The 23,286-nt window shown below is 36.5% G+C and overlaps 2 protein-coding genes and 1 long non-coding RNA gene across 4 annotated transcripts in view; all 3 read right to left on the reverse strand.

Moving 5' to 3' along the window:
- LOC139965488 (terminal nucleotidyltransferase 4B-like) overlaps window positions 1-13,508 on the reverse strand; it is a 100,668-nt gene extending 87,160 nt beyond the window's left edge. Inside the window, exon 1 of the mRNA XM_071967904.1 lies at window positions 13,368-13,508. The gene's annotated coding sequence lies outside the window, so the exon portion shown is untranslated. The remainder of the gene's footprint in view (window positions 1-13,367) is intronic.
- LOC139965475 (uncharacterized) overlaps window positions 3,139-23,286 on the reverse strand; it is a 32,922-nt gene continuing 12,774 nt past the window's right edge. For both annotated transcript variants that reach the window (XM_071967874.1, XM_071967873.1), the window contains 2 exons: window positions 4,170-4,560; window positions 3,139-3,847 (listed from right to left, as the gene is read on the reverse strand). In XM_071967874.1, the coding sequence (XP_071823975.1) occupies window positions 3,260-3,847; window positions 4,170-4,560 (979 nt within the window). In that variant the 3' untranslated portion in view covers window positions 3,139-3,259. The remainder of the gene's footprint in view (window positions 3,848-4,169; window positions 4,561-23,286) is intronic.
- Window positions 14,485-18,778, reverse strand: LOC139965502 (uncharacterized). The gene is made up of 3 exons (XR_011792274.1): window positions 18,670-18,778; window positions 15,852-15,968; window positions 14,485-15,005 (listed from the first exon to the last, which is right to left on the reverse strand). It is a non-coding gene; the product is annotated as an uncharacterized lncRNA (long non-coding RNA).

Raw genomic sequence — 23,286 nt, forward strand, 5'->3', positions numbered from 1 at the left:
AAACGGTAAGGTTGGGCGAAATGGCAGTTGGGCGAAGAGACCAGCTTCCGTATGCTGCACTCGTATTGAACACTCAAATTCTGCTTATGCCACTGGATAAAGCTAGTCTCTCTCCCACCCCCCCCCCCCCCTCATTCCAACTCTCGTCCCATTGCTGCCTGTAATCAGACTTTCTGTGGGCCAGTAGAACAACACCGTACGGTAACTGCCTGAACTGACAATTGACACTAGATGCTCAGCGGCAGGTGTACCAGTTTGATGAAGAAATTAACTTTGTTCTACCAGATGAGATTTTGTAATCCGTAGTTTTATTGAGTTTGGTTGCACTTTAAGATTACTGTCATGTAAATTATTTACCGAAGTCCACATGACATCGAACTATCCTATCTATATCCATATAATAATGTCAGTTTGAACTTTAAACTCACTGACAGTGTACTAATTGAACTCATGGATTTTGAATCAATTTAGAGGATTCCAAACTTACAAAGTCTGACGATATGCCAGGGGAATACCGTTACAACTAAAACAAAAAGCAATACTTGTAAAACAATTTTGTTTTTATTTGTCTATTCTGTGGTTTGGTTTATTATCTGGATAAAACCCGAATCGTGTTATATGTTAATTAATTTTCCTATTGATGTTAAATTTCTAGTGCTAAATTCCATGACAGTGACAGCATGAGCAACAAAGGGTAAACTGTGTCAATTGATACCAATTTGAATGTACACTGTCCTTCTTAAAGTCATCCAATAATATGATAATAATAATGTGAGATAAAAAAGGTCTGTGTTATAAAAAAAATGATCCAGACCAGTTTTATAAGTGTGTTTTCCCCATGAAACCTATAATTGGATGCATTTCTGATCATTGTGCTTCAGGAATATAAAAATAAATCAAAAGTTTTAATTGAATCCACTATTAATATCTCAAAATGGAAACAATAATGGTTACAGTCAATTATAAACAAAAGGATACCAAAAGGGGTAACTCACTAATATGCAACAAATAATGTCAGGTGGGAATTTTTGTATTTTATATTTGAGTCACTTTTTGTTCTGTCATTTTATACAGTCTAATGCTGTGAGGCAAATCCAAATAAAACTGACTTTTTTTGAGTTTTAACTTCACAGTTACAACTGGTATTTTTCTCTTTTTAAGTTTTCATAATAATATAAAGAACAAATACCAAATGTTATACTGCATTATATGTCATAGGTTTTAGCAACTACTATCTTCTAATCTTTGCCATCCCAAATTCTCTCTATGAATGCCATGGCATTGCCTCAATTCCTTATACTTTTTTTTTTAATTTGATCAGTGGAGAATAATCACATGAGTCGTAATGCAATAAGAACCCCCCCCCCCCAAAAAAAAACCTTCTATTTTTCTGGTTGATCTAACTTATATCAGATAGTAATAAACAAAATACATTTTTTGTCTCAACAATATATCAACTATATTATTAGTTTCTCCTGCTCAAGCTCTTCCAATTATTCTGTATCATTTTTTTTTATCAATTCAAGTCAATTGCATGATCTAATATGACCCTGTTGCAATGAATTTCTATTTTACAAGTTATTTAAGTACTACCCTTTTGAATTGGTCTATAAAGTTTTATGCCTTTAATGGATTAATTTGATCACTAATTCCCTCCACCCATGCCTACCCATACCCCTTCTCCCACACCCCACATCTCCCAAACACACACATATCCACAACACAAGAACTTGTCCTGTACATTGTGAAATTAATAAGAAACAGTATTTATGTTTCATGGGTTTTGAATTAATGAAAAGTATAGGGCAGCGAGGGAGAATCTTGATTACCTGTAACGACTTGCCCAGCAATAATTAGTTGTGACCAAGAAGATATCTCGTTGTAACTGCTAACGACAGATTAAAGGACCTCTTTGCCACCCACCTACCCTTTCCCATATCACTCAAACTAACCTTACTATAGTACACTAATGTGTTTCCAACCATTACCACATCTTCTCAATTTAACCTTTGGATATCTTATAACCCTTCACTTTTTTGGCTATTTTATTTATATATTTTTTGGGCCAATAGCAACAATTTTAAAATGTTTATCAGTCCTTTCTTAAACACCAGACACAAATCAGCATAACTCCCGAAGTAAGAAAGTCCTATAAAAATGAAGAAAAAAATTATAGCTTGGCACCTTCACTACCTAACAACTGATTAATGCACCAAAATCCAACCTGCAACAGATAATCACACAACGACCCACTTCAAATTCACCTTCGTCGAAATGGCGGATACAAGAACAGTTTGAAGATATGGTGACCAACTCTGCTTTACAATTTCAGAAACAATATGTACCTCTTGCCCACTTCCTTGGTTACTTCACAATTATTGCTCTAGGTAACAGATAAAAATTTCTTCTCAAAGCCATAAAAAATGTCACAAAAATAAACTGTTAGAACTAACATCCACTAAGCTTGTCAAAACCAAGTCTTTACTAAAAGAAAAGTGAAATCCTGCATAATAATAATATAATATCTTTCCTACTTCTCTGTGATCTTCCTGTACAAGTCGTTTGCTGTCAAATTGTTTTTTCTTTTCTTTTTTTCTAACATTTTTTTTTTTTGGGTGGGGGAGGTGGGGTGTCTTTAAGTTTTGTATTCATTTTTATCTTTTTTAGTTGTTTTTGCTTTGATATCAACACTACAAACTTTCCATCATCTTGCTTCTTCTCCTGTCACAGTATGACAACATTAATAATATTCTTTTAAGCTTTTTACTATGCTTTATATTCTCTTCCTAGGTGAGCAAAAAACCAACAAAATATGGTTTCTTTGTCACTGAATAGTTAAAAAATAATCATCAAGAGAAAAAGATTTGATATAAACAATAATTGCATTGTTGACAAGGCTGACAATGTGAAAGTAGACGTGTTTGATTACTATCCGCTTCACTTTGAGATTAGCAACACATTAACACTGAATAAACGGACTCTCTTTGAGTGAATTTCAGATTGGAGTCACGGTAGACACTTTTAATTGCTCATTTCAGTACATCCACTTACATCACAAATCATGAAACCGAACTAACAGCAATACTTTTTTTCTCTCTCCTTAATCAAAGCACAGCTGATTTTCTAGATTACTTCTAAAGTCTTGTCTGTTTACCAATTTCACAGTCTTCTTTGTTGGTTTTCTTGTCCCCCAATCAATCTTGTCGCTTTCATAAATTAAACCGAGATAATACAGGCACTTTTTGTCTCATCTTTTGACTCAGTTCTTTGCCCCTCTCTTAGAGTTATCCTTTTTATGCTTCTTCTTTAATCTTTTGTTCACAGAGTTACTATTTTGACTGCCATTGTTATTATTGTCTCCGCCACTGCTGCCACTCTGGGTTGAGTTGCCACCGCTATTGTGGCGGAATTTGCCATGCTGGTTGGTATAATTCTTGCTTCTATAAGTCTTTGATACCACTGGCTGTAAAGACGAAGAGGTCCCTCCTGGAGAATTTCGGGAGTTTCCCTTCGGCAGAGACGTTTGAATTTCAGACTTGTTATTGGATGAGACGGTGACCTCAATATGAGGCGTGACTACTTGCCGCTCCTTGGCGGTCTGCTTGCTCAGCGAGTTCTCTGCGTTACCACGAACAGAGTTAGAAGTATGATTGCACCGTTTGCCGAATTTTGATTGTTTGTGATATATCTGCCCATGGGAGACTGGTTTCTTAAGTTCCTGTGTCCAGGCTTTGTCAGTACTAGTTTCAGGTTCAACACTAGGGACAGTCTCCCTTTTAGAGGGTCCTTGGACAGAGTCGATGGTGTCCTTGGAAGAACCAGAAGTTTGTGAAGACATTTCTGATTCCTAGAAAATTACAAAAGGGAAAACAAAATGATTTTTATCTGATTCAGATTTGAAGGCACATTATATGACAGGCAAAAAGTGCCAAAAGTGCAAGACAGTACCCCCACCCCACCCTTCCCCCATCGCAAATCAGAATCACTTAATTTTTTAACAAATAATCATTCATTATGGATGCAAGGACAGACAAAAAAGGACACCAGAGTGTAAGAAGAAATATTATAATATCCTGTAAAATGTTTCCAAATGTTTTTGGACCTGTCTTTTTTTCTTTTCAGTATTTGAGAGGAGTGGATTAAATTGCTATATTGAGCAGACAACTTACAGAATCACTGGAACTAGACACAATTTCACCAGAGGAAGAAGAAGATATAGACGTGATTTTGTTGTTGATGACATCGTTGGAGTTGGACATATTGGTGGCAGCAGTGGGGTTCATTGCACTTTTTTTGTTGACCTCTTGGCAAGATCCTGTCTCTTGGCTATTTCTCTGAGAACTGTCAGCAAGGATGATGGTTGTAGCATTCACAGGGTGGATCGGCTGTGCTATCCTCAAGGCTGTGTCCGGTAAACAGAAGGCATCTGGTTGAGGTATATTACAATGTATGGAAAACTTGTGTGGATACATAGCCATTGCTTTCCGGGCCCAATTTTGCTGGACCCATAACCTATGGTCCATCACTTTGTCTGTTACCCTTATAATGCGACCGAGGATGCTGTGTGGAGCAAAACCAAAAGAAAAAGGAACAAATAAATCTAGGGGACAATCTGAGTGGAAATGACTGTAATGTTGCTTAATGAAATATTTACACTGTACCTCTGGAGGCAACCTAGTGTGATCTAGGTTGAGGATCAACACTTTTTTGTTTAGATTTAAACATTTCTCAATCAACAATATTTTCTTACTGAATATGACAAGCAGTAATGGTTACCCTTTGTTGGTACGATACCTTTGACAGTAAATTTGACAGTACCTTTGACAGTAAATTTTCAAAACAACGAGTATATGTAACTTTCAGTCAAAATTGTGTACCGCTATACTTTGGTAAGGTTATAAAGAAAGTCTTTTTACCAGCCTCATTTGGGCCTGACTGTTTGACAAAAGAAATATACCCTGATAGGTAAAATATGCTACAACTTGACAGATTGATCAAAAGTAATGTAGGGGGAGGAAGGGGCGAGGGCTGAAATACATGGAAGCTTTACCCGATATTTTCTAGAAGTTTTGTGAAGAAAAAGCATTTCACTGACCTATGACCATTACTTTCTTGGTCTACATGAGGTATAACAGCTTGGGTGAGCACTTGGTAGGCATAATGGAATGTTTTCCTCACTTCCATGAATCCAAAAGAGTTCCTGCCAAGATTTAACTCCAGTCGACAATCGAGAAATGTTAAAATGGAATAATAGCTTAATCTGACATGAAAGTAGAGAAAGCTTCTTCCTGGGCAATTAACATCATGTTTATTTATTTCTTAATGCAGAAATGAATACAACCCTTATCTTTCCCCTCAGTTGTGTTCTTTTGTTTGGTAGCAGATCTTCCTTATATTCTCTGCCATGTATTAAAGGTAAAGAGATGTTAGTGTTTATACTGTTTTTTTCTCATCTCCCCTCCACTCACCCCCTCCCATCACATGTGAATATACAGTATTTGATAACACAAAGAAAAATAGCAAAACTCAGAAGCCTTAAACTAGGAAATATTTCATTTTATAATGCAAAGGAATATTTATGACATATCCCAAATTGAATGAGAAGTTGACAATATTCTGAATATTTCTACTTTGATATCATAAAAGTTGAACTTTTAGTGAAAAAAAGGGGCAGTGTAAATTGGACTTACCATTATTGAGTGGATCCTTTTAACAGAGTAGGCTAAAGCGGTCGGTCATAAAAGAGGCATCCTCTTTGGGAAAGTAGCTACCGCCATTTTCGACAGTAATTCCTGTTTTGAAATAGTTGAAGTTGACTCCATACAGCTCAAAGAATCCAATTAAAAGAACACCATAATTGATTGGTTCTGGGGAAACATGTAACTGTAGAGAGAGAGAAAAAAACTACACAATTAAATACAAGAGATTATTGGATCAAGTCTGGGCTAAACAAAAAAAATCCCACCCAACTTAGACCAGAAAGCCAGTGGGCTTATTGAGATTCCTTGCCAATTGAGATTATAATCCCATGCTTTCGTCATTGTTGATTATTTTTAGCAAAATTCAACTCAAGCCCTGCCCCATAATAAAATCGTGCATAATATCACATTGAACATACATTATCATGTATATACCCGCTATCTACCAACACCTTCACACAAAGTTTATCAATTCTGAAAAATGTTTTCATTTGACCCTGTGACCTCATTAATATTCTTGAGATGAGCACCAAAATCAATAAGGTCGCTGGTTAATTAAAAAAAACCTACTTTGTATTCTCTTCTTTTTGGAACAATTTTTAAAATGTGACACAGCAAACTACATTCATCTGTTTCAAATAGTTCACCTCAATAAACTTGGCACATTCTGTGGTGGTTTTTACATTAAAGCTGATATCAACCCGAATCTGAGTGAAGGCATCTGTCAGTTTCACGATGGGCACCTTTATAGACAAAAAAATATATTAAAATAATCCAAACTCAGATAATAATTTATGACTTTATCACTTCATCAGATTGGGAAATGTGTACCCCTCTTTTTTACAAAGAAATGAGTTGGGCTGAAGGTAGTGAGTTAACTATACAGCTAGGACACTGCTCATGGCAGAAATGTTGCCATCTCTCCTGTGGCCTCCTACTGTACAAGTCGTGGCTGTTATAGAAGCTTCCAGAGTTTATGAGAAGCCATGATTCCATGGCTAATAGGTAATAAATGTGAAAAACTGGATAAACAAGTTCCATGTCACAAATATGCATGTTTGACACTTGAATAGTAGACCTATAAAGCAGATACGAATACGCTATGGTGAAGTGTTGTTTTGTATTTTTAGGTTATCTATCAATAACTAATATGAAAACTTCTGGACAATATTTTTAAATATTAAGGGATGAATTTCAGGCATCCTTAAACATTCTTTAACAAAATCCAAAACTGAAGTATCACTGTATTCATATGTTCCTTGTCCTGATGGTGCAAGCTAGCTAGGCAGTGGCCATTATGACAACTTTAACAAGTAGCTCAGTGCACACCCTGGGATCCAAAACCTTTGGACACTATGTTCATACTTCACTCTTACCAGAAAGGCTTATATAAGTCAACTTATACACTAATCACTGTACAATACACTACTCTGTTTCTTATCACTTGACCAGATTACATGTGGATTTATGCATGACAATACCAACCTGTCTGCCCAGCCTGCATATGCACTTTCCTACTGTATATATCTAGACTACATGGTCAGAACATTTTATCACCATCCCCCCCCCCCCTCCCCCTCCTCCACTTCTGGTACTTTACCTACGTTCCCTTCCTTATAGATCAACCATTCAAAGAAGCAACTATGTGAAATTTATTTTTCTTTCCACGTTGCCCTTTGGTGATTGTTTCTTACCAAATAGTGTGACCCACTAGCAGAGTGGAAGGCTTCTAATGGACTTAGATAAACTTGGATAGTCTATAGAAATACTAGACAGATGACTAAACGGGGTTTGTTGATTGCAAACAACATTTACTCTCACTATCTGTTTAATACAGTTTTCTTTCCCTTCAGATTTGTGCACATTTCAACAAACACAGACATATATGACCAGAAGAAGATATTTCCTGACAATAATTGGACTTACAGTGGCTTTATCCAGTACTTTAATGGTCCCTTGTGAAGGGAGTGCACAGTTCTTTAGCTCCTCTCCGAGGCGACGGCAGGGATTGTCTCCTAGATCTCCGAGAAAGACAAGATCGATATCACTGCAAAGAAGGAATAAAGAATCATATTAATAATGAATATTAATAAGTCTACCCACCCAAAGTTCAAAGTGTCAGTACTGAAAGTTTGAGTGTTATTTTTAAAGAGTTTACCACATAGACCGGGATGGTAAAACTAGAAGCAATGAAGAGGAGGGGGTTGGGGGGCGGGGCATATGCCCTTCCACTTTTGTGAAAAACTGCCCTTTTTGTGAAAAGGTGCACCTTTTCATTATTTTTTTTTAAATTTATAATGCTCCATTCCCTATAGCATGGTCCATCCCCATATAATGCTCCATTCCCCTTAGCATGGTCCAAACTCATATAATGCTCCATTCCCTATAGCATGGTCCATCCCCATATAATGCTCCATTCCCATAGCATAGTCCAAACTCATATAATGCTCCATTCCCTATAGCATGGTCAATACTCATATAATGCTCCATTCCCCATAGCATGGTCCATCTCAATAGTAGGCTCCATTCCCCATAGCATGGTCCATACACATATAATGCTCCATTCCCCATAGCATGGTCCATACTCATATAATGCTCCATTCCCTATAGCATGGTCAATACTCATATAATGCTCCATTCCCCATAGCATGGTCCATCTCAATAGTAGGCTCCATTCCCCATAGCATGGTCCATACACATATAATGCTCCATTCCCCATAGCATGGTCCATACTCATATAATGCTCCATTCCCTATAGCATGGTTTATCCTAATAGTTTCTTCCATTCCCCATAGCATGGTCCATGCTCATATAATGCTCCATTCCCAACAGCATGGTCCATCTCAATAGTATGCTACATTCCTTATAGCATGTTCCAACACCATATAATGCTCCATTCCCCATAGCATGGTCCATCTCAATAGTATGCTACATTCCCCATAGCATGGTCCATACTCATATAATGCTCCGTTCCCTATAGCATGGTCCATCCCAATAGTTTGTTCCATTCCCTATAGCATGGTCCATGCTCATATAATGCTCCATTCCCCATAGCATGGTCCATCTCAATAGTATGCTACATTCCTTATAGCATGTTCCAACACCATATAATGCTCCATTCCCCATAGCATGGTCCATCTCAATAGTATGCTACATTCCCTATTATTATTATTATTATGGATCCTTATATAGCGCAAATACTATAACATATGTATATTCAAATGCGCTTTACATGATGAAGAATAAAACAAAAATAAGTAGAATTAAAAAAAAAAAACAAATCAAGTTAAATTAAGTTAATAAAAAAAGTGGATAAAAGAATATAATAATTACATGATAAACAGTAAAACAAATATATAACAAGAAAAAAATTAACGAAATAATAATACATAAAATGAATTCAGATATTATAAGCATTGCAGTATAAATGAGTCTTAAGTTTGGATTTAAACAGGGTAAAACTTTCAATTTTTCTTAAAACCTCAGGGAGTGAATTCCATAAAACTGGCGAAGCATAGCTAAAAGATCTCGGTCCAAATTTTGCAGTTCTTATGTTAGGAACAGTTAAAAGCAGACGGGACGAGGAACGCAACGGTGTGTAAAGATCTATAGCATGGTCCATACTCATATAATGCTATTCCCCATAACATGGTCCATACTCATATCATGCTCCATTCCCTATAGCATGGTCCATCCCAATAGTTTGTTCCATTCCCCATAGCATGGTCCATACTCATATTATGCTCCAGAATTCCCTATAGCATGGTCCATCTCAATAGTATGCACCATTCCCGATAGCATGGTCCATACTCATATAATGCTTTATTCCCCATAGCATGGTCCATCCATCAATCTATGACTCACTCCCAATAATATGCTCTATTCCCCATAGCATTATCAGTTTCTCATATCATTGCCTGTCTCCCATAATATGCCCTGTTCCACGAAGTATACTCAACAGTCAATACCCTACTGCATGCCTCATAACCTGTTAAGTTCTTACCTCTCTACCAAACATGATGGCACCATCATGCAAGAACACATGGTCAACGTCAGATTCTGGATTGGATGCCTCACCACTTCCATCAGAATCGTAGTATGTGACAGACAGACCTTTGACCTTTTCCAAGTTAAAGATGCGGCAGGGAAAATGGAAAATTGTTAACATGCAAACGTGTGCTTTCAACATTTTGTACAAAAGGGCTTCATCAAACTTCTTTTACTTTCAATAATACTTTTAATAATGGTTTCTGGAGAGACAAATACCAGAGGACACTGACTTCTCTTATAAAGTTTTATAATCTCAAGGATGCAAAGTTCTTACCTAACTGATGTATCTGGTTCTGTTTTGTTTTAATCTGACTATATCACAAGTTACAGGAGTTTACAACCCACAGTGTTAATTGAACAGAGTAAACCAGCACCTTGACATATTTAATGGAGTTCTTAACCTTATCTTGTTTAGAAATAACTATCAAATTGGGACGGTGGAGATGGGTGGTATAACTGGCATGTGACTCCTCTCACTACTCCACTTTGTGAAAAACTGATTAGTAATAAAAAAAAATGTTACTCTTTTCTATTTTTGTATATAAGAAAGTGACCAATTTGTTGAGAAAATAAATGAAATAAAATTATAACTTTGTACAGTTGTAACTTTGTAACAATTGTACAGTTACATTCACAGACTGTACTGGAAATTATGGTAAGGAATGCTTGGAGGTTTTACTTTTCAATCCAAAAATGTGAAAATGATGAATTCGAATATAAAATATTTCACCTCTCCTTTGGATAACATGTCATTAATAAATGTCTGCCAGGAGATGTTCTGGGCATCATCTCTTTTCGAGAGCATGTTTAGCAACGTGATTATAAGGAGAAGCATTAGCAACATTCGGATATTATCATTGTCCAAGCCTCCCTTCTGAGGATCTGTATAATCAAAACAAACAAAAATTGGAAGACGATTCCAGGGAGTACTTTTATACCTTATCTTGAAATAACAAAGGCAAAACAAATTTCAAAGCATCCCAAGAAACATGAATGCAATTCCTACGAGTAATTTTTGATATTATAAAAACAGCTGAAGTTGGTCCATTGTTGTACCAAGAGTGAACTTGTAGCAGACAGGTGACATGTCCTAGATACACTTTCACAAACATTCATTTTGTCTGTTCAAAATTATAACCAACTATTTTCGAGTCTGTCAGCTATCTTGATTTCATCACAAATGTATGTTTGGCCAAATATCTTTAAAACTGTTTGTAAAAGTTTAATGCAAATTTAGAAAACATTAATCCTAGACATGCTAATTATGAAAACTGAATCATTGTGTTCATCAATGTATCTTCCCAACAAAATAAATACATTTTGTTTTAGACTCAATATTCAGAGAGACACCATACTGTACCTTCTTCATCTTTTTGTTCCTGTTTCTCATCATTTTGATTTTGTCTGTTGGATTGTCTGGGAGAGCTGGAAAATTGTAAAGTTTCTGAAGAAAGAAGATCACAAAATAATTACACACAGCTAACATTCTCATCACAAAAGGTAACACACTTTGGTTTAAGATTACTTAGGCTCAGTGTACCCAATTAACAATGCTTTTAGTCAACAACATGAATTTACAAATTTATAGCTAGGTCAAATGAGTATTAATTCCATACACTAGCATTATTAAAACAAAAGGCAAGGCAGACTAATGTTACACATTTTGCTTTACAAATAAACAAAGTACAGTAATTCACAAGCTTTGAAATAGTAGCGATTAAATATTTAATTATAAAATCAAGAATCTCAATTTTGTTTTAAATAATGATTTAATGAAGGGTCCTAAACAAAAGGTATGACATCACTGTTCTTCCTCAGCTCTTTCAATCTTAAGTCAGCCATCCTAACGTAACATCATGCATATTTAAAAATGTTAACGAATGACCCCTATCGCCTGATTTCTTTTTGAAACTGAAATGACCAACATAAACAATTGTTGGCTTAGTTTACAAGATTTTATTTCAAATAGTATTCTCATTTCTATATTTTACCAAGTTCTTTTTGATCAAGACATTATGGAAACACAAAATCAGACCTGGAGCTTACCATTTATGCCCAGAATATTTTTCAAACTGGTATTGCTCAAATTAGATCTTTGTATTATGCTTAGTAAAGCATTGAACACTCTCCTTCTTTGGGTACTCCATTGTGATGAAACCTGAGAAGGGATATTTATAGGAAAAAAGAATGAAAAACAGTGTTTCAGTTAAGGTGATCTGGAAAAAAAAGAAAGCATTGGTTTACAGTACTGTGTGTAGCTTCTCAAATGGCTTTCATTAATGCTGCCAAAATGGTATATTGACTTTACACATCATAACAGTAGACAATGTCATGGTTGTATCAGGGGGCTAAGTAAATACCATACTAAATTTGGGTCTTGGTTTCTTTGCTGCAAAAAATACCATAATACACATGCACATGTTTGGTATGTTCCTGTACAAAACGCAATTAAAATTTAAATACCTGATTGTACGTACAGTAGAAAGATTGAGAAATGTATTCAACCACACATTAATATTAAATGGCATGGCTAAAATGATACCAGAACACAATCAAATGAACAATTTCAATGTGGACTCAACTCTATGAATACTCAACTGTTCAACATGCTCCTTGTTTTTTTTTCTTAAGCTTTAGAGGCTAAATCTCATTTCTAAACCCAAGTGAAATGTTCTTGAAGATGGGAACTAGCAACCCCCTATTTAAAGAATTAGGCTTGGTATCTATAAGATTAAAAGCATTCTCTAAGTTTGCTATGTACATTAGAGTGTACATTTTCGTAATCCATTCTGATACATGAACCACTTGCACAAATTACTGCTGGAGTTAACCAGCATTAATGCAAGTTGAGCATGTTTTATATAACATAAATTTCTGAAACTTTCAACTGGAAACTTTCCCAATGACTCTCATATAAGATCTCATTTCATCCTGTGTCAAATAGTTATTGAAAGATCTTTGAAGTGACCTGCATATAAGTTTATGGTTATCAAACTTTAAAGCCTCTTTATACTGTACATACAAACTCCACTTCTACTAAACAATCTTTTCATGGTAACTAACTTTATGACAATGTACTTTTGTCAGAATTTTGGCTTATTTACACAGTTCAAAGAAATGCAAATTTCAGACAAGAAAATTGTTAAATATGCACAACATTAATCATGTGTATGTGTGGGTACTGGGCAGGAGCTTTGAGGTTTCGTTCTTAACTGTACATGTGTTGTGTGTAACCACTACTCTATGCTTAGTACCATAAATTCTATCTGGCTCTCTCTCACAGTTTTCTGTAGCAGATATACAGTAGCCATTAGAATGACACATTTATAAATAGTCTTGACTTGTGAGCTCTTCCCTGGCAGTTGAATGTCTGACCGTATTTAGTGTTCACTGTGTATCCGTCATCATTTTTGTTTTTAATTTTTCAAATTACAGACAATACGTACATTTGCTTGTGCAAGTGTTAGCCTATGATACTGTGAATGCCACAGTTGCCACCACAACAAAATTTTACATACATGAATGCATACTGTGAACCATTTGCATGCATAAAAATGATGAAACAACATTACGACTACAGTAGTTATAAACTGCAGGAGTGTGCGACTTAATGCATACCGTTGCCAAGTTGAATATCTTCTGACACACATATCTTCTGACTTGGTTCCTTGCTCTGCCTTGTCTTGCCGAACATGTGCTGAACACCGATGATTGCAAGTGATGACAATTTGTGTTGTACTTTGAATTATTAAGTTGCGATACTTTGTACTGGTTATTTGCACAACTTGCACTAGACCTTTCATTCCATACGTTATGCGCGGTTCTCACAGGTTTCGCTAAACTAGTACACGTTGATTTCTTTCGAGCAGAAACTTTCTTACGGTTTTCTCTAACGATTATTTTTCCTCCCAATTTCTTCGACCACTCTCTTTTGGTTGAAATTAAACGAATAACTCCACTCATGATTTAAAAGGTTCACTCTAGGGATGGAAGAAACGGTCTGTATCCAGTTTGTTGACGATTTGTGTTTAGATTGGAAGGGCTACAAGGTTATTTGTCAGTTCTCCACCACTGTTTGGAAATTGTTACGATTACATCATAACGGAGTCTATAGCCGGAGTCTATAGGCGGAGTCTATAGGCGGAGTCTATAGGCGGAGTCTATAGCCTAGTGGTTAACGCCGGCGTCTCCCAGTCATGAGATAGCCGGTTCGATTCCCCGCCGACAGCAATGTGTGTCGTCTGGCAAGGGTGTTGTTCAATAACAACTTTCCGACATGGACGTTAAATGGATGTGTGCCGAGAGATTGGCTACGGTCAGCTTGCGAGTCTATAAGCCTCCATGGCGGGGGGGGGGGGGGGGGTGAGTAGCAAACAAACATTTAAGTACTATTTCATAGTCGTCAGTACATACACACATTGATTGACTGATTTTTTTTTGTTTCATCACATGAATATAGACAATGTGATAGGAAATCCTCTAAAAAACCTTCAGATGGCTTAACAAAGTAGAGGACTACCTTCCCCTATTATGACAAGATTTCAGAACATTAAAATTATCTAAAAAATCGCTCTATTGGAGGAAATTTGAAAAAGTTCAAACCATTGTAAGCAGTGACTTGGGGATATAATTTAGCAGCTATAATGCTATTAGATATAAGTGTTTGAAAATGCAAGTAAGCATTGCTCATATCTCGCCAGGGTCTCTAAGTGGACTATAGTTGGTGGACTTGGTCCTAGGCAACCATTCTTTTTGGACTACTTTAGAAACTCGCATGTGGGTCGGAGAGGCCCTTCAAGCGAGGACGGGGAGGCGGTGAGGCAAGCTTCTGTTATAGATAAGTCAAACTGACGTCGTTTTGAAGTACCACTGGTGTTCATGGCTCATATAGGCATAATAAATGCATGATGCATGGGTACAGTCTATGTACTGTAAAGAAGTAAATGTAAACAATACATCCTGTGCACACACCGATGGAAAAATATATTACAGACAAACGCGCTCTTTTATAACAATACATTAAAATACTATAACAGAAACGAGGCAAGATGACGTCACCCTCATGAACAGTATCACACAAAAAAAAATGAAAGAAAAACTGCAACATGTTGTTGACGTGATGTCGTCCTCCATCCGGTTCATTTCAGAAAATCTAAAATCCACTTTAAATGATTCAATGGTTGTCGGTGGGATGGGTGACCAAGCGTCCATGTTCAGATAAACAACGGTCAGTAGAAATTGGTGGACTTAATTCATCTACAACAAATCAAAGAGAACGGTGTCGGGTTAATAATATTCGTTTGCTTACAATACTAATCTTGGACATTAACATAACGGCCTTTGTGTATGGAATTCGAAAAAGAAGCCGGATGAACAAGTACTCCATTTCGGTACTCGGATTATTAAAAACAATAATCGGACTAGAAACTTGGTACTCGAAACCCGAAGTACCCGGAAGTACTTGAATTACATGTACTCGACTAGAGCACTGCTGGCTTGAATTGAAGCTTTCTTTCTATTAAAACTATTACATTGATGAGCTGAAGGCTGAGTCTTTCTGAACATGGACAATTCTGAATATCTGCATATTATTCAATGTCACTCAGCTGGGACAATATTTGGTATTGATGTACTTTCATATCCCGCTTCAAAGCAATCGCATTGACGGTGGGAGCACTATGACCACCTCGCTTGTACTTGATAAATTTTAAACACGGCTGTTCAATATAAGACAATAGCGTTGTGAAGCATTGGAAATTTGTACCAACTGGCTATTCAATATATTGCAGTTAATGAATATGCATGATAATAATACGTAGTAACTATAGCCATGGATCGTGGAACTTTCTATTGCAGTGCGTCATGGTTCTTCATCCTTATACACAATTCTAATAAGTAAGTTTACTTTAACAACTTGATATTTAGCGTAATCTTATACTGTAATGAAGCCAATATTTAGGAAGAGAAAGAAGGGATATAAAGTGAAGTTTCTAATTGATTGGAATATGATATATGGAGATACTTAAATCCTGGTAAGATCAATCTTTTAATGCTTTACATATCCTCCAATAAGATGAACATTTAACAAACATGACGGCGTACCAAACTCTGTAGGAACTGATTGAACCCTGGGAGGATGGATCTGAAGACCAAGTAGACTCCTGTCATGACGGACATCCTGGATATTATTATCATCAGTACACTGCACTGGTAAAGTATCTGAAAACCAGAGAATGTGACGACCAGATCAGAAATATCAATGATGTGGCACAAAGATAAAGGGCGTTATAGCAAACACGTCTAATCTCACGAGTGTAATTGAGATGTCACAATTACTCAAAGACAGGTTTTCATGCTAAGATAAGCTATAAGTAAAGAGGAAACACTATACAGTCAGTTACTTATAATTGTGAACACCCAATACTTCACTGTAAGGGAGTCACTAAGGATCAAAGACTGACATGAGTGTATATATTTTTCATGGATGGTGGGGGGGGGGTGTGCCTACAAGCCTAGAAGTACAGGTTTATCATATTCTTAGTTATATTTTATACTTTTTTGGGAGACAAATTGCAGTCTCACCCGACACAGCGACATTATCCCGGCTACGTGTCGTTGAACAATGTATGTTTTTCTGGGGGTAGCTGAGTACTGTGAATAATAAATAAGGTAACTAAAGAGGAGCTTAAAAAATATACTGTCCCATTTTTCCCCTTCAAAGTGATGTTACCATTTTGTCTTCTTCTAATTTACCAAATTTTTGGGGAAGTGTAAATTTCTAAAACGTGAGATTATAAAATAAAGAATGTCTAGATGCAACTTGCAAGGCCTCAGAATTGCCGTTTCCGGCAATCTGAAAGGCATTATTTGCCAAAAAATGTTCTTGTACGCTACGCGCCAACCGATGGTGGCGCTCCGCTTAAATAGTGTCACGGGAACTTTCGGGCACAAAAGTTCTGCCCCCCAAACTGAAATGGTCCCGTACGCTTATGGTTGCCATGTTCCCTTTATTCTACAGAATAACCTTATGTCTTGCTTTATTTGAAGAACAATTTTCAAGAGTATACAGAGTACAGTATAAGCTATCAAAATGTGGAAAAAGTGGGCAGAAACTGGCGCGGTTCTACGAGCTTCTCCCGCACGAATTTTATATTGGCCTAGAAAGAACATTAGAGAGTGTAACTTATTGAAACTAGTTTATTTCACTATTAAATTTCGAAACTATAAACCTAGTTTTAAATTTGTTGTATGTCACAAACGTATTGATAAAATCTTCTGCTTTAAAAATTCGAATACTTTGTTTCACAAAACCGTGTCCTCAAAGAAGTAAAACGTTGTCTTCATACAATTTGTTTTAATGGTAACTTTTTCAAACACATAGTTTCCTATCGTAAACCAACACCTTTGTCTTTTCTCGTTCTTCAGTGCGTGAGGTAACCTTATCCTCCTTTTTCGGCTTTTGTCAGCCACACTGATTTAGATACTGCGATCATTGCTGCTGATGCATGTTTCACTTTTGGCGCTCCATGGGATTCGCGAGCGCAGAGGGTACACTGAACATTGACCAATCACCAGTTCGCCTCTTTACGTAACGTAATTCTTCATTGGAAAAGATGGTTAGCAACACAGCAATATAACGCATGGATAATATTTATACTGTATGTTTGTTTTGACGTGAACATGACAATGATTTTCCGTATGTTTGATATATAGAGTAGTACAGTAGCGCTTATATGTGACAGTTGTGAAGTAAAAACGGGGAAATGGATCAGTGATTGGGGGCGAAAATCGAGATGGCTTTTTTAAGGACAGATTTCAGCAACATGAAAAGTGAAGTTTTGGCAAAGAGATGTATTTCTCTGAGTAGGAATTGAGATTGAGAAAGGGGTACAGAATCAGAACCAACCGTTCTAGCCAAGGGCGTAGGAACCGGGGGGCTGGGGGGCATCTAAGGTCAGGTGAAAATACAAAATTAAGTTTACAAAATGGAGTGGGTGTAGACGTGTGCTATATTTCACCAAATTGCATCAGAGGCCACCTGGAAATGCAAAAAATTCCAAAGGGGAGGGGGAGACCCCTCCCCTTGACCCCTCCCCCAGGCCGGCCATCAGTCTTCAGCCCCCCCCCCCACTCAAAAGTACCTTCCTACGACACTGGTTCTAACGCCAGTCCTGAAAGTGAGTAGAGGTGGCCAATTTATCGATCCACGGGCAGTGAATTATCTCACCTATTAACATTAGATCATCTCATCGAATTAAAGAATTTGAAACACTTTATGGGAATCTCATCCCCATTTCTGTCATTGTCTGGTGCAGTGAATTGTACGTACACTAGACTACGTGATTTCAAAACTTGATTGTGAGATAGATGGTTTTATTTCTTTAGACAGAGAGATAAATACTGTAATAGCACACATAAATTTGAGTCCATGCTTTTCATGGCCTTCATATCAGAACTATTTACGTCTCTTCATAGTAATAATCATGGCTCGTACCACCCTTTACGGTACCTCCTTCTTTCCCCCATTCTTACTAAAAAGTTTTCATCATCCAAAGTTTATCTTAAATCCATGTTTGTGGAACGAAGGAGCACTGGGACTAAGAATTTGGAATTTACATCACTTTAATGCCGACCACTTGACACCGGCCTCAGCGCTTAGATCCTGATGTGAGTATAACTTTTAATATTGTAAGATATCTTATGTTTTACGAATTTTGAGGCTGCTGGCTGAGTGAGAGGATTGGAAAAACTTTCAAAAAAGTAGAATCGTAGAGGCCTATAATTGTAATAGTCATTTATCTTTCTCATGTTAGTACGTCAACTCTCTAAACATACAGTGATGGAATTTCCAGAAATTGAAAAGTTATTGAAAGAAAAGAGAAGAATAAAACACGAAAGTTCTGATGTAAATCTGACTTACCAGCTGGAGGAATAGAATTGAACCGTCGAGACAAACAGCTACCCATATCTTTAATTTATTTTTGTAAGTCAGCGTGAAGCTATGACGAAGTTGTGGTCGAACCACTCTAACAAATTTTCAGTTTTAACATATATGTGCCACAGGTGACTGTGTATATGGATCCAAATAAGAGAAAAGGGTCATCGCTGCAATAGACAAAGGTAAAAACAGAGATCCTCGCCGTAACGGCCGGTATAAAAAGTGACTGCAAAAATAAAACATGAGCACACGTCAACCACTAATTTAGCAAGTGGAACTTCCACTACATCATATACTACATTACACCGATATGATTAGATTTTACTCCTGTTTCCTGCGCTAAAACACAAATTACGGTACGTCACAGAGAACCCAAACAACACATTCTTATTTTGTTATAAAAACAAACTAGATCAACAAAAGCGGCTCTTTACACTGGCGTTTTGAGTACACTTGACTTCTGTTGCGGAGCTCGCCTGACAACCTTCCCACTTAAAATGTGACAGTGTATTTAACAACCGAGACCGATGATAATCTAAATTGGTAGAGGCAAAATCCTTCCTTAACACTTCAGCTAAAGTTCGCCCGATACCCTTCAAGGTCAAGAGGATGTGTATTCAAACATTGACGGTAAAGTGTCCCAGAATCCAAAACCGTCAAAAGGTCCCTGAAGAAACATCTAACTCAACCAGTGAAGTGGGAACAAACCATGCACCATATATATGAGAGGGCTAAAGGAGTGCCCTTTCCTCACACATTCGAAGTCGGTCCAGGAAAGCAACTCGGAACGATCTTAAAACGGATAAACAGAAAAGCGTTTGACAGCTACTGCAAAGTTTGAGAATAATCCTACGATTTTGGTAGAAATTACTTCAACGTTGATAAGAGTGACATTTTGTCAACTTTCACTAACACTGACAAATAACGTAAGAATTTGACACCTGTGCTGTGGGATAAAGATATCATAGGCTGTGTGAAGGGTGGATTTTCCTATTTAAAATGTGCCTTGGGAGGGGGGGGGGGGCAAGTTGGTGGCAGAACTGATTTGCTAGCCTGAAATTGGTAAAAGAAAATACATATATGTCTTTATTTCACATAGGGAAGACTGGTTTTTCTGGACATTGATATCTTTTAGAATAAAAATTCTTCCTTGTAAACTCCTTACAAGGGAGTGCTACAAATAAGAGCTGAAAATATATGATGCTCCTTAGCATGACCTTAATTTGACTTTTGACTTAGGTCTGTAATCCTCCCTGTAACCCCACCCCACACACTGTTCCTCCCTTCCACAGTAATGTTTACTTTCCAAGAGACTACTGATTCTTCTTCACTTTACAAATAGTCATGATCACATGGTTACCGTGGTTACAATGTACGTGGACAGAGATGCGAGCTGGATCAACTTCGATTTCATTTTTTTGTGCTCAGGTTCTATCATTGATATCTTTCTGAAAAAAGTAACAAAATTGGAGTCCAAATCTGGACAATAGAAAACAAGATCAAATAAACACAACAAATGATATAATATACTGCTTTTTTGTTTATTTTTATTTTTGTTTCTACAATATTTTTCTTTTTTTGTAATCCTTTTTTTTTGCCTTTTTCCTGTAATGCATTTTTCCTGAGAGTAAAAAAATTGTCCTTTACACTAGAGAACTGATGCATAAGATTTAAAAAAAATTAAAAAGTCTCAAACAGCCTTGCTGTTCCCATTTGCCTACGCTCCACCTCAACACTGACATAGAATCAATTTGGTCAATGCCTTTCTCACAAGAGGATACAACAAGTGCCACTGTTTATTGAAAAGAAATAGTTATCACATTTCTTGGTTGTTTCATATTATCTTGCAGCACATCATTAACCCTCCCTCCCTCCCAACCTACTCCCTCACAATTACTCAAACATGTACCCCCATCCTCCCCCAGATTTCCTTCACCCCAGCTATCCTTCCCAACTATCCCCCCCCCCTATATCAATCAAACTGACCTTTCTTTACACATATTGCAAGCTTACATCACATATCCCTTTATTGGATAGATATATAACAGTATACCTTGTCAAGATGTCCAATTTGGAGAATGGAATTTCTGATAATCACAAATTTTTCAAACTCTCACATAAAACTATCTACAGTTTCTTTACTTCCATGATTCATTTGTGACATCTGATTCAGTAGAAACATCACATGAAACAGTCAAATTAAAAATATTTAATTAAATTGGATGACATCACAGCCAGGTGTCAAATACTTTCTCACATTTTCACAGTAGACGTGTTAACTTTATACGAACCTCAATCCTTCCCCAAGAACTTGTAATAAGAGGTTCTCAACATAGGTCACCATTATAACAAAATGAAAACAAAATTGATGTCCATATCTTTGGTTACTTTGAAGAAAATGCTATTACCAAGCCTTTCCCATGGTTTGCCATTTGCATTGCCATGGTAACATGAGAATAATTATTTTATTTTACTACATTGTAGTACATGCTGGTAATTATACAGTGAATAATGTGAATCTTTATAGAGCATTGATTTACCAAAATGAAGGAAGTTGCATAACAAAGTAAAACATAACTTGTACGCTGAGTTGATAAAGATTCCCATCTAAAAATTAACCAATCATCTCTCAACATATCATGAATCTGTATTCTTTGATTAGGATTTCAACAGATTAAAAATGTTGATACACTGTGTTACTAACAATGGCAATGTGATCACTGCACGAGGTTTAGCACAGCCACAACAAGACCAAACAATATTCTTGAATAGTTTATACACCGGGCAGTGCACACAATCATTATCGTCCCTTACCATACTGCACACTCACATAACATGTTTTTGAAGAGTGGCATCCGTTTGTTTAACACATGTCAATTGATCTTGTATAAACTTTCTCGTATCTTAACAAAAGGTGGCTGTTTTAACTGAAATTAAAATATACATCATTTGGCTTCTTTTGTATTTTTTTCTGTCACTACATTTTCTACATTCTTTCTCTCTGTTAACTCAAATAATATTTTGTTCTTTTTTTCCCCAGTACCCTAAATATACTGGAATAGTTTTTGATTTTTATTTTATTTTATATAATTAATTTTCGTATTAACGTTAAATTTTTAGTGCTAAATTCCATGGCAGTGACAGTAAGGAGCGACAAAGGGTAAACTGTGTCAATGATACCAATTTGAATGTACACTGTCCTTCTTAAAGTCATCCAAAGATATGATAATGAAAATAATAATGTGAGAAAAAAAATAGTTCTGTATTATAAGAAAATGATACACACTTGTTTTTAGTGTGTCCCCCCCCCCCTCCCCAAACATAAAATCTATAATTGGATGCATTTCTGATCATTGTGCTTCATGAATATTCAAAATACCTCAAAGGTTTTAATTGAATTCACTATTAATATCTAAAAATGGAGACAATAATGGTTATAGTCAATTATAAACAAAAGGATACTAAAAGGGGTAACTCACTTAAGATGCAACAATTCCTAATGTCCGGTGGGAATTTTTGTATTTTTTAGTCATTTTTTTCTGTCATTATATACAGTCTAATGCTGCCAGGCAAAACCAAATAAAACTGACATTTTTTTTAGTTTTTACTTCACAGTTACAACTGGTATTTTCTCTTTTTATGTTTTCATAATAATATAAAGAACAAAAATTAAATGTTATACTGCATTTTATGTCATAGGTTTTAGCAACTACTATATTTTAATCTTTGCCATCCCAAATTCTCTCTATGAATGCCATGGCATTGCCTCAATTCCTTATACTTTTTTTTAAATTTGATCACTGGAGAATAATCACATGAGTCCTAATGCAATAAGATGCTCCTGAATGCCTACCCCCGACCCCCCTCCCCCGCCAAATCTTCTATACTTCTGGTTGATGTTACTTATATCAAATAGTAACAAACAAAATACATTTTTTTCTCTCAACAATATAACAATTATATTATGAGTTTCTCCTACACAAGCTCTTCCAATTATTCTGTTTATTTATTTTTTTTATCTTTCTGAAGTCAATATCATGATCTAATATGACCCTGTTGTTACAATGAATTTTCATTTTACAAGTTATTTAAGTACTACCCTTTTTGAGTTGGTCTATAAAGTTTGCTGCTGTTAATGGATTAATTTGATCACTAATTTCCTCCAACCTCCACCCATGTCTACCCACCCCCCTTCTCCCACTCCCCACGTCTCCCAAAGACACACATATCCCCAAAACACACATATCCACTGCACAAGACCACGTCCTGTACATCGTGAAACAAATAAGAAACAATATTTATGTTTCATGGGTTTTGAAATTCATGAAAAGTATAGGGCAGCGAGGGAGAATCTTGATTACCTGTAATGACTTGCCCAGCAATAATTAGTTGTGACCAAGAAGATAGCTCGTTGTAACTGCTAACGACAGATTAAAGGACCTCTTTGCCACCCACCTACCCTTTCTCATAGCACTCAAACTAACCTTACTATCAGTGGCGGCGCCAGGAATTTTTAGTTGGGGAGGCTAAGGGGGGGCTGAGCCATTTTTTTGGGTGGCTTACAAGATTGAGTGATCGCCGTCCTGGGGGAGGGGTATA

Source organism: Apostichopus japonicus, chromosome 3 (genome assembly GCF_037975245.1).
Source record: "Apostichopus japonicus isolate 1M-3 chromosome 3, ASM3797524v1, whole genome shotgun sequence".
NCBI lineage: Eukaryota > Metazoa > Echinodermata > Holothuroidea > Aspidochirotida > Stichopodidae > Apostichopus > Apostichopus japonicus.